The following is a 12,328-nucleotide window of genomic DNA, read 5'->3' as shown; positions in this document are numbered from 1 at the left end:
GCAGTATACACCCTGGGTAGGATCCATGCACTGGAGCCCTACTTACCGGTCCTGCTGGCTGGGAGCCTGTGACTGTTGGGGGGCCTGGCTGAGCCTTCCCTGCTGGCTGGCTGGCAGCAGAGGCTGGGCCCCGGGTAGCTTGCTGGCCCTGTTGCTGCAGCCGAGCCTGCGCTGGGGCCTGCTGAGGGGGCTGTAGCTGCTGCTGCTGCTGCTGCTGCTGCTGCTGCGTCTGTGGCTGGCGTGATGCTGTTGCCGAGGGTGTCTGCCTTGATGGTGGCGGCTGTGATTGCTGTGGCCCAGGAGCTGCCTGCCGACCTTGTGACTGCAGCTGGGGTTCTGGCTTTGGCTGTGGTGCAGTGGGCCCCGAGTGGGCCTGCCGGGAGCCCTTCTTGCTGTCAGAGGCATGATGGTATGCTGACGGAGCACGGGATGGCTGTGAATATTCAGCGGAGCTGGGGTACCCAGGCTGACCCTTCTTCTGCATGGCCGGGGCAGGGCTGGGCTGAGGATGAGGCCGGGCCTCATGGCGGCCCAGGTCCCGAGTGTGTGGTTTGGCAGCACGCCGGCCCGGCTCCTCACCAGTGTGGCGGCCTGAGTGCCGCCCGTGGTCACTGTGGTGCCGGTGTTCCTTGGCTGAGGTGTGGCGGCTTGGGCCACCCTCATCATGTGGCCACAGGCCCTCCTCGGGGGGCTCATCGTAGTCGTGGTAGCTGTGCCTGGCAGGGCCTCGCTTCTGGGAGGAGGAGGAGACTGCATGGCCCCCGTGGTGCCTGAACCGGTCAGAGCGGGCATCCCGGGGCTTATCAAACCAGTCTGTCTCCTCCTGGCCCAGGTGATACGCTTCAGAGACCAAAAACAGAACACCATCAACCCCTGGGCTGGCCGCAGGGGGAGGCCCAGCTGAAGCCATGCAAGGAAACCAGAGAGTGGGCACCACAGCCACAAGCAATTAACACTAGGCCCCCAGCCCGTCCCCCCCACAACCAGGGCCAGGGCGCAGGTGGAGCAGCCCACTGGATGAGGCGCCAAGCCAGGCCCCCCTGGGACATCTCAGGGCCCAGGGCCCCATGGGCGGGCAGGCCCCCCGGGTGCTGAGCGGCTGCAGAAATCACCCCTGGCTGCCATTACCTTCGCTGTCGGAAACTACGCAGTGGGAGTCATCCAGGATGTAGCCCTCCTCACGCTTATATGTGTGGGCCCGAGGCCCATCCTTGACGTGCTCCTGGACGTCAGGCATGGAGTGGCTGGAGCAGAACTGTGGGCAGGTGTCCCCAGGAGGGAGGGTGCCGCCGGCAGGGCGGGGCCGCCCCAAGGGGCTGACGGGGCTCTCCTCTTCAGAGGCCTGGCTCCGCATGGGGGGCCGGGACCGGCCATGGGCCATGCTCAGGGACGAGGGCTTGGGGCCCGCTTTTTGGAGTCTCTCCATGGCTTCCCGTTCCCGTTCATATCCCTTGCCCCGGCTGCTGAAGTCATGGCCGGACAGTTTCTCCCCACTATATGCAGATGCCACCCGGGACCGGCCACTCCCTCCATACATGCGGTCATCTTCCTCCACTGGGTCCCGGCTGGACAACCCATAGTACCTCTGCTGCTCATACACATTCTTCTTGAGCCCATAGGTGATTTCATCCTGGAACTTCCTGCCCCGAGAGGCTAGGCTGCTGCTGACTGCAGGGGAGGGGTAGGAGGCCAGGTCAGACTCCACATCTTTGGCCTCTTCGATAGGTGAGAATTTGGAGATCTTTTGCTCCATGCCCTGCTTCCGGTGCTTGCTACGTTTTGAGGAGATAGCAGCTGGTGCCAGGCTCTTGGAGGGATGCTTAGGCCCCATGGGACCTGGACCATACTTCTCTGCTCGAGTTCCATGTCTGTAGTCACTGTCACTGTAGTAGTGGGCACTGGCTGGTCGGCCATTGCTCTCCAGATTCCGGTGATGGCCACTCTTCCCACGGGGATCATAAGAGTCCTCTTCAGATTCCTCCTCCCCTCTGGTGTAGCAGCAGGGCAATGCAGTCCCCTCAAGGATGCTGGGTTCTCCCGGCTCTTTCCCTGGACGCCCGCTGCTGCTTGGCCCCAGGGGCTCTAGTCGCTGGCTATCAGGGGTAGTGGAGATACTATCCTTGGTCAGCTCACTGATGTCATCAATCATCACATAGTTCCGAGGGACATTCTGCTCCAGGCTGGTGTAGTGGGAGTCAGAGGGGTAGGTGGAGGCTGAGCTCAGGCTCACACCACTACGGTCCCCGGCCCGGGGCAGCTCAGCAGCCTTGCCTTGATCATAGCTGCTGCTTACTGCTGGGCCACTATAGCTGGTTTCAGGTGGGGCTGAAGACATGGCCACAACTGGGCTGGCAATCACCTCATAGTTAGTGGGCACCTTCTGTTCCAAGTCGGCTAGTGACGTCTGGCGTGGCTTCTGGTGGGGGGCACGGCTGTCAGCTGGGACTGGGAAAAGAGTGCTCTGTGTGGTTGGCATGGGTGTTTGGGCTGTATAGTGGCCTGTGGGACGGAAAGCCTGCTGGCTTGGCAGGCTAGGCTCAGCTGGGTAACTGGTGCCAGGAGGAAAGGCAGGTGCTGGGTATGTGCTGGGGCCAGGGTAGGTGGGTGGTTGATGGGCTGGGAATCCGTTCTGAGTTGGCCCACCACTGCCTGCAGTGTACTGTGGGGCTGGAGGTGGGAATCGGGGCTGTTGGAAGGCAGTAGGGCCAGAGGGGGTGGCAGGAGCAGCGGCAGTGACAGGGAAGTCAGCATACTGGCCGGCAGGAGTGGCACAGCCCTGGAGCCGCAGCTGGTTGAGCTCGCTGTCTGATAAGTAGTCACGATGCTCACCGAGACCACGCAAGGGCGGGTAGTCACGGCCACCCCGGTCTTTGGCCAAAGACTCTTTACGCTGTGTGATACCCAGCTCCAGGTACTTGAGCTTGGCGTCGATCTCCTTCTCCTCCTCGTCCAGCTCCGCTTGCTTCTTGCGCAGCTTGGTGGACTCATGCTCCACCAGCCGCAGGTCCCGGTCCAGCTCCCGGAGCAGACTGGCCTTGGTGGCAGGGACAGCGGTGGGCCCCGCCAGCCCATGCTGCAGCAGGCTGGCCGCATACAGCTGTGGGGGGGCCTGGCCAGCCAGGGGCAGGTGAGCCTCCTCTGGAGGGGGGCTGGGCAGTGTCCGCTTCACCTTGCGGACCAGGCCGTTGGGTGGCAGCGCCGACACCTGAGACAGAGGGAAGGGCGGGCAGCACTGAGACCCAAGGTGTGGGTGACTTGGTGGGGCAAACGTAGAAGAGCCCTGGCCTGGGTTGGGGCAGAGGCTGGGCTCCATATAGTTGGTGCTCTGATTCACCAGGCAGCCTTGAGGACTGCCTCCCCGCCCGCCGCCCCCTCCCCCCGCCCCCAGTGGACATCATCACTGGCCTGTGACCGTTTTACAGGCCTTCTCTCTCCCAGAACTCCAGGCAGCAGGGGAGGAGTGGAGCAGATGCCCCTCTGTGCTGGTCTCTAGGACTAGCCTGCCTCTGAGAACTTCTAGCATACAGTGGCCCTGAGGACCCTGCCCATGTCCAGTGGGCTTGCCACCCTCTCTCTCCCACTGAGTGTCCTGAGGTGAGGACAGTACAGTCTGGCTCTGGTTTCAGGTCTAGAAGCTGGTGGGGACCAGGGCAATAGAGGGCCATGGACAGGAATGGAGTGGTCCCTGGGTGCCCACCAGGATCCCCAGAGGATCATGAGAAGGGGCACAGGCTGACTGTCAGTTACTGCAGGCTCTGGGTCTTTTCCTGCCCCGTCCTACAGCTGTTTTAAGTGACATGCAGCTCAGCCGCCTGGTCCACCCTCTTCTCCCAGCTGCCCTACACCACCCTCTGCCAAACTCTCTGGACTATGCTCTTGGCCTGGCCCCCAGCTCCCTCCACATCCCTGTTGGCCCACCACTCTCTGAGACTACCAGCTACCCTGCAGGGCCTCTCCAACCGGTCTCTGGCTGTGTTGCTTCCTGGTCCAGACTCCCTAACCCTGCCCTCTCTGCAGTTCTCCTCACCTGCCGTTCACCTTACCTGAAGGTCCACATCACTGGATGGTGATGGAAGGTCTACCTTGGGTCCTTTGTCTCTAGTTCCTAGCCTTCCCAGAGTGCCCTGGGACTCTGGGCTTTTATGGACCACCCAAATCCCCAAAATACACTAGGCCCGGACATTGGGCTTCTTGCGTTTTACCTTGCCAAGAAACTACATAAAAACCTCCCACCCACACTTACCATCTGTCACAAAGAAAATGATAGTGTGTCCCAGAGCCTCAGAACAATGGGTGGGCCTTTAACAATACATTTCGCTTTTTCAACTCCTCATTCTATTGTTCATCTTTTGTTATTTTGGCTGCACACCTTGAGGGCTCATCATGGCATGGCACCATACTGCCGGCCCATGGAACTTCTGTGCCCACCCTGGCCTGGAGCCAGGGCGGCCTGCCTCTCTGGCCTGCACTCCCTGCCAGCCTAGACTCCTGATCCCACCCCCACGGTCTCTGGACTGCACACCCCAGGGCTCTCCATTACCCAAGCTCATCACCTCCACCACCCCACCTTGAGGCTTCACCCTCTCCTCTCTGCATCACGCCCAGAAAACATACCTGGTTCCTACCCCTTTCCCCAGGGCCACTGTGCAGTCTTTCCCTTCAGCCTATCTACCCACATTCTGCCCAGGAAGCTTTCTAAAATACCCATCTTGCCTGTCTCACCTGCCCCAAACCTCCAGAAGCTCCAAGGGCCTACAAGAAAAGCCCGTGCTCTTTAGCCTGGCACTCAAAATCCTTGGCAGAAGGCCCCTGCAACTCCTATCTTCCCTTGCATGGCAGCCCACAGCAGGCCACCTCGCCCAGTCCCAGGATATCGTTGGCAACTAAAGCCACAGGCAAGGGCACATTGATGTTCCAGGGTTCCCTGCCTAGGGGAACAGACAGGGAGCAGATTTACTGAGGGCCAGATAGTGACAGGGGACAAGATGAGACCGAGAGATGCTGCAGCCCACTGGGATGGACCTTGAATGCTAGGCCAAGGGGCTTGGACTTCCTGTGGGGCCATGGAAGCCAGGCCAGGGATGGGGAGTAGGGAGCAGCCCAGCCAGGTCTATGTTACTGATTTTCTAAGGAAACATCCACGGTAGAGGTTTGGAATGGGAGAGGCCCAGACTGGCGGGGGGACACGGTAGGGACTGGACCAGATATGGGCTGTGAAGAGGCAGTGCTGAGGAGAGGCTGAAGTTTCTAGCAGTGTCTGGATGGGTGGCTGTGGGGGCCAGTGTGTGAGTCTGTATTTGCCCAGATGTCCTTGCCAGGCTGCTGGCTCCACCAGGTGTGCATCAAGGAAGATCCAGTCCTCATCCTCAACTCCTTCCTCTGGGCCTCTGGAGCTGGAGGTGACTCCACCCCCACCCCAGGAGAAACCCCTCCCTGTGGGGCCCCCAGGCTAGACAGAGACCCCTGTCCCACCCTGGACCAGCCCCTGTGCCCATACCTGGCTACCCAGTCCCCCCTGGTGCTGGTAGAGGGAGAACCTCTCTTTGGTAGACTCCTCGGCGGTGGGGCTGAGGGGCTTAGGGTCAGACAAGGACCGCTGCAGGGTCTTCATGGGGCGAGGCAGCGTCTGCTGGCGGAGAGCGCTGTCAGCCGTGAAGTGCTTCTGGGGACTCACGTGAGCCTTGTTCAGCCTCTCACTGGAAGCAAAGGAGGTGTCCAGGAGCCGGTGTGGGGACAGGGGTGAGACCGGTGAGTAGAGGACCTGGGGGGACTTGGGAGGCTGGCGGCTCACGAGCTGTGACAGGGACTCCGGGGGCAGCTGGGCCTGGTATCCAATCTCCAGGGGATCTGGCTTCTTTTTTTCGAATCTGCCGAGGGGCCCTGGGGTGACGATCTGGATGCCAGGCAGGTAGGGGCTGATGGCAGTTGGCCCTACAAGCTGTGGCCCAACCACACCCTGGGCCTGCCCCTCGGGCTCCGTCTGGCAGGCCAGGCTCTCCCCGCGTCCAGTCTTCTCTGGCGCCGAGATGTACCTGACGATCTCCACCTTGGGGTCAGTAGCGGCTGTGATGTGGATGGCTGGAGAGACTCTGGGCAGCTGGTCAGGCTCTGTCTGCACAGAGCAGTCACTGATGGTCTGGATGCCCACGCTGCTCGTGGCCCTTGCAGCAGCGGTTGCAGGGGACGATGAGGCGGCAGCATCATGCTTGCTGTCGGAGCCGGAATCCGAGTGGCGGGAAAGCCGGGACCGGCGGCGGCGCACCGGCTGCTCCCACTCGGCACTGTCCTCGTCATCAGTCTGCACGCTGCAGTCCGCACTCCGCCGCACCCGGCGCCGCCGGCTCAGGAGGTAGCGGCCCTCCCCATCCTCCTCGTCTGTCTGCACGCTGCTGTCTGCAATCCTCCTGACCGCGCAGGGCTCGGGCCCTGACTCTGGCTCGCAGGCGTCCCGCAGGCGAGGCATAGAGTGCCGCTTCTTGAGGCCGCTGCGGCCTGCCTCCCACGGCTCCTCTGTCTGCAGTGACATGTCCGAGGCAGAGCTAGGGAGGCCCCGATGCAGCCCGGGCTCCCGAGGCTGCCCAGGCCCCTCCGGCCCTGCCACGGCGATGAAGGCTGTGTGGGTCAGGGGTGGCCAGTACTGGCCATTCTGAGCCAGCTCCGTGGCAGCTGGGGGAGGCCCTCGGCCAGGTGCCTCACAGGCCACGGGGAAGGGGGTCTTCTGCCGCTGCTTCTGTTCCTCTAGCTGCTGCTGCAGCTGCTGCTGCAGCTGCTGGATCTGCTCCAGCTGCAGACGCTGCTGTGCCAGCTGCTCCCTCTGCAGGGCGAACTGGGCCTGCCGTTCCTCCTGTTGCTGCTGCAGCACATGGTGCTTAATGGTCTGCAGCTCCTGCAGCTCCCGCTGCACCAGGAGCTGCTCTTCCTCACGGTGCCGCTGCAGCTCCACCCGCTCCCGCTCCAGCTCCTCCTGCAGCCGCAGTTGCCGCAGCTTCTCCAACTCCACCCGCTCCCGCTCCAGCTGCAGCAGCTGCTCCTGCTGTTTCCGCTGTCGCTCCTCCTGCGCAGCTTCCTCCTTCTCCAGCCCTGGCCGGCTGAGGGCCCCGCTGCCGCCCCCGGGAGCAGCATCTACCTGCGGCTTCTGGCTGGCCAGAGGGGCTGGGGCTGGGGGTGGGGCTGCTACAGCCTCTTTGGCGGCAGCAGGGGTGGCTGTGGAAAGAGGCTCTTCCCGAGCTGCCCCTGTTGGCAGCTCTGGCCTTGGTGGGCCCCCAGCCCCTGGGGCCTTAGCAGCAGCAGGTTTCCCCAGGTACACAGGACCCTCAGCAGGTGGAATGCTGGAAGCAGCGGGGAATCTACTTGGTGCAGGATATCGGTACAGCCCTGTGGGCCCAAGAGGTATCCGGGGGGCAATCACGGGCATGCGTGTCAGGCTGGTGAGCGGCACAGCTGTGACCCCACCCGACACGTATGGCCTGTACATGCCACGGCGCACCATGGGCCGCAGTACTGAGGCGGGCTGGGTGGTTATGGGCAGTGTTGCAGCAATTGGAGTGTTGATAGTCGAGTAGATCATGCCGTCGGCTGCACGCACGGTGGCTGTGGATGGCAGCAGCTGTCTGACTGCTGTTCCCTGGCCTACCGTAGGCCTGTACTGGGCCAGGTTCCCAGGACTTGGGTGGCCCTCTGGGAAGGTGGGGTTCCCAAGGAGGCCAGGTCTGAGGGGAGCCAGACCCTGGGGAGCGCTGAGCCCAGGCCCGGGCTGGGGCTGATACTGCATGAGGTCAGGGCCACCACCACCACTGCCATGCCGCCCTCCATACTGGTCCATGGAGTTGAGGGCAGCACACATGCGGCTGATCTCACGGGCAGTGGTGGCACTGTACTGGGCCAGACTGGCCTCCTGGAAGCCAGCTGCATCTCCCCGTGGGCCATACCTGTGGTCTGAGTAGATGTTTGACACTGAACTGTAGCGCCTCATGGGAAGTGGGTGAGTCAAAACGTCTGTGGGATGACGCAGGTCTGTGTACGAGCCATACTGCAAGCCCTGCCCAAGGTAGCGTCCATCCACAAAGCCCAGGCTGTAGGAATGCTTCAGCGAGCTGAGATCCACAGCTGAGTCTCGTCCAGGGCCCTGGAAGAGCTGCCCAATCCTGTGGGCATGGTAGTTGAGGCTAGCCTCTGCCAAATTGGTGTCAGACATGGAGGAGTATAGCCTGCCATGGAGGCCCTGTGGGTAGGGCCTCTGCTCCTCGTGGGGCCCAGGCCCCACTACCCCCTGTGCCCGGTAGGTGGGGGGTTCAGGAGGCTCAGGGTCCCGGGGACTGTAGAAGGGGCCGCTGCTCTGGCCAGGTAGGGCAACGTCTGACACACTCTTCTCAGGAGCGCTGGGGGTGGGGTGGAAGGTGCCTGTGCAGCTACTGCCAAAGGGGAACTTGTAGACCATGTCACAGCATGCCATCTGGCTCTCAGGCCTCATCCCAGTGAGGTCCAGGGCACCTGCAGGTTCCTCTTGGAGCAGTGTGGTCACAGTGCCTGCTGTGCCCTCTCCCATCTGCACCACCACTGTGTGTGGCTTCCTGGCACCTGGAGCAGCGTGTGACCGCAGCTCTGCAGGGGCAGCCCGGTGGGGTTCGGCACCAGGCTCTGCCACTGGGCCCGATTTGAGGCCAACACTCTGGGCACTGCCCATCTGAGTGATTAAAACGTCCCTTCTGGCCAGAGGTGCTACCTGGTTGGGCAGGTTATACCTGGCAAACTTGGTCTCCCTAGGTCTTCCACGGGGCCCGCCTCGGTATGGGGCTGTCTGGACGGCCTGCTCTACCTGCTTGACCTGGGCCAGGCACACAGGGCTACCCGCACCCTGACCAAAGTCAAGCCGGCTCTGGAAGGGGTCTCCATAGACCACAGGCTGCTTTTGCTGAGCCATGAGCACAGATGAGGCCATGGTGATGCTCACGGTGGTGGCGGTGCTGAGGAAGGCATGGGTCTGCTCCTGGGCATTGAGGTTGATGACCAAAGGCTGTACAGCAGTCGACTGCCGTCCTGGGATTGGATCCAGGGCAAGGCCGTACTTCCTCGCTTCCATGGCAAGAGAGGTCAGGTCCATGCCCTGGTCAGTAAGGATGATAGGAGTAGGCTTGACAGCTGTGCGAAGGTCTACCACGGCACTGCCTGGAGGCCTAGGGCCTGGCTCCACCCTAGACGTTCCAGGGACAGAGGAGATCCGGCACAGGGAGATGTTCTCAGCAGGGAGGGCGCCCCAGCCATAGACTGCCAAGGGCCCATCCGCGCCAGCACTGGGTGCCCGCGGGAAGCCAGGTGGCCCAGGTGGCTCTGGGGGCAGCTGGGACATACTCGGAGGTGTTGTCTGGCTATAGCTGTGGGTGGTGGGCTGGGTGTCAGTGGGCGAACACACTGGGGAGGTGGAGGCACTGGCATGTACCATCCTGGTCTGGCTGGAGGCATCTGATGCCAGAGTGATGACCATGAAAGGGGCCTCCTGAGAGGGCTGCTGCCACACCAGGCGAGGTGTGCTGGGCCGGTGTGGCGTTTGTGTGCCCTGAGCCACCATGGGTGTTGGGGTCAGGGCACCAGGGCTCCGAGGCATGTCCAAGGCAGGGGTCGGGCTTGGCGTCTGTGTAGAGAACTCGGCTGTGGCCCTTGGGCCCAGCTTGCCAGGGGAGAATGTGGGACTCTCTGAAGGAGAAGATGGAGAGAGAGGTGGGCTGGAGCCTGCGAAGTAGGAATACCCCCGGGAGGCCTTGTGGGGGTCGCTCTCGCCATCACTCACACTCAGGGGCTTGTCTCTGGCAGCCCGTCCACTGGCAGTGGCGCCACTGAGGGCCTGGGGTATCTCCTCAGTTTGGGACCCGTAGTTCGCAGTGGCTGGGCTCTGTCCATAGCTGTGGCCTACAGCAGACGGTGAAGGGCTGCGCTCAGAGCCTGCTGGGGAGGTTGGAGTCATATAACCTCGTGACAGGCTGGCTGGACAAGGAGCCACAGGTGTGGTGGCTGGGGTGCCAGGGCCCTGGGAAAAGGATATGCCTACCTCCTTGGAGGCAGAGCTGGGGGAGGCAGGAGAGCTGTGAAGCTTGAGGGGGTCCTGAGGCTCCTTTGCAAAATGCTGAGTAACACGGACATCAGGAATGACTCGGCCACCACTGCTATCTGAGGAGGTGGAGGTGGAGAAGGACACAGGGGCAGCCAGCTGGGTGGGACTGGTACCAGGGGTGAGTGGGCCGCCATTTTGCTTCATTGGGTCCATGTACGCACTGTCGGCATTCAGAAACTGCTTCTCCTTCTTCTTGTCCTCCGCAAAGGCCAAGTCCCGGGAGGAGGCCTGCCGCATGCGGGCAATGCTCTGTGATGTCTGAAGGATCTCCTCATACACGGCTGTCCCCAGGCTGGCCGGTGTGCCCTCAGGGGCAGGCTGTGCAGCCCTGCCATAGTCCTGGTCGGGGGTGTCCTGGTACTCAAAGGCACTCTGGCTCCGGGTACCAGTGGGCTGAGAGGGGCCACCTGCCACCTGGCCCTGTTGCCGCTGGAGCAGCTCGGCCTTGCGCATCATCTCCTCATAGGCCTCCTCTGCGCTCTTCAGGGGCCGGCTGGAGCTGGGAGTGGTGGAGCTGCCTGAGGGCGTCTCAGTTGGCGAGTAGAGGGACATGAAGGTGGGCAGGTTGTACTCACTGCCTGACTTATAGAGCCGGGTGGGGCCGCCATCCAGGGCTTCAGCCTCCGAGTCAAGGGAAGGGGAGGGCGAGTATTCGGAGCAGGAGGAGCGATGGAGCTCCTCCATCTCAGCTGCCTGCCTCAGCTCCTCAGTCGGGGAGGCATCCTCGATGGGGGACAGGTTGCTCGGGGGGGTCTTGGAGCGCTCGCGCCGCCGCTGGGCCCGCAGTTCTTCCTTGTCTCGCCGTGTCTTGCGGGCCGTGCTGCGGATACGCTGCTGTTCCACCTCCCGCATCTTCTCCTGCTCCCGTAGCAGCTCCTCCTCCTCCCGCAGCTCCTCCTCCTCCGAGGAGTCCTCGATGGTGGGCAGCAGGGGCCCATGCGAGCGGTGCCGAGCCTTGCGCTGCTGCTTTGCTTCTTCTAGTCGCTGCCGGCGGCTGGGGCTGCTATCGCTGTCCTCCTCCAGGGAGGACAGGGAGGTGGGAGAGGTGCCCGAAGTGTAGCTGGGTGTGGAGGCAGGCAGTGTGGAGGAGTGCTCCCCACGGGAGCGGTCCTCTGGCGAGCCTGTCAGGCTCTCCATTTCCAGCTCCGGCTCCCGCTCCAGGCTGGGGTCGGGACCTTGGCCCAGGTCCAGCTCATGGCCATAGCTGCCCGTGCTATTAAGCTCAATGGTCTTGAAGCGGCGGAGCCCCCCCTGTAGGGCCCCAGTGCCATCGCTGGCCTCGGCTGGGCCTCCCTCAGAGAGCAGCTCCTCGTAGCCTGTGGTGGCGTTATGCGGCAGACGTCTCTTGGGCAGCACCGCTGGGTCTTGGCTGGGCTCAGGCCGGGGCCTGGGGCCACCCTTCTGGGTGCCATGTTTGGCCAGGCCATGCCCAGGGGGGGCAACGTCATCCTCTTCCAGGTTGTCTTCTTCGGCGCTCATCTCCAGTATCTGTCGTCGCATGAACTCCTCGTCGGTCAGTTCTGCTGCCCGGGCTGGGGGCTGGGGTGGGAGAGGGGACAGGCCACCCTCACTGCTGTCCTCCACGTAGTCGTGCCTCAACTGGCTGCCAAAGTCATCTGATGACTCGGCTGTGTCCTGCTGCTCCCTCTGGCGCCCCCACTCCAGAGAGTCTTCCTCCTCCTCCAAGATATCCTCCAGTTCCTCATCGGAGTCATAGGCCTCAGGCATGATGGACAAGGAGTGGGGCCTCCGTTTCTGCTCCTCACCACTGCTCCTGGGTGGCTTGCTCTGCTCGCCCCTGGGGGCTGGGCCCTGGGCCTCCAGCGAAGGCCGCAGGCTGCTCCCCACCTTGTGGAGCTCGGAGGGGCTGGGCGGGCGAGGCCCTGTCACCCCTGCGCTGTCCAGCTGCTCTACCTCCTGCTGTACAACGCCTGTGATCTCGCTCTGGGAGCTGGAGATGCCGTCGGACGAATAGCCTGTGTCACTGAGGCTCTGTGGGCTCCGAGACAGGTCCTGAGAATAAGGCTTGCCTGCCAGCTCCTGCAGCAGGGTGAGAAGCAGACACTGACTCCCCATGGCAGACAGCTCACTGGAGAAGCCCAGCCCTCTCTGTCAATCCCAGGGCCCTGAGGAAGGGGTCCTCCACCTCCCAGGGGAGGGCCCACTACCTTCCATTTCTCTGGCCTTAAAAACCCCAAGCAGCCCTAGATTCTCAAAGAGAAG

The 12,328-nt window shown here is 62.7% G+C and overlaps 1 protein-coding gene across 1 annotated transcript in view; it reads right to left on the bottom strand.

The window, feature by feature from the left end:
- The window catches only part of BSN (bassoon presynaptic cytomatrix protein), a 90,987-nt gene that overhangs the window by 4,141 nt on the left and 74,518 nt on the right, over positions 1 to 12,328 (bottom strand). Inside the window, exons 5-7 of the mRNA XM_047826184.1 lie at positions 5,498 to 12,145; positions 1,129 to 3,205; positions 47 to 840 (exon numbers count right to left, since the gene is read on the bottom strand). Of these exons, the coding sequence (XP_047682140.1) occupies positions 47 to 840; positions 1,129 to 3,205; positions 5,498 to 12,145 (9,519 nt within the window). The remainder of the gene's footprint in view (positions 1 to 46; positions 841 to 1,128; positions 3,206 to 5,497; positions 12,146 to 12,328) is intronic.

The sequence above is a fragment of the Prionailurus viverrinus genome, chromosome A2 (genome assembly GCF_022837055.1).
Source record: "Prionailurus viverrinus isolate Anna chromosome A2, UM_Priviv_1.0, whole genome shotgun sequence".
NCBI lineage: Eukaryota > Metazoa > Chordata > Mammalia > Carnivora > Felidae > Prionailurus > Prionailurus viverrinus.
This window is presented reverse-complemented; position numbering and strand designations above follow the sequence as displayed.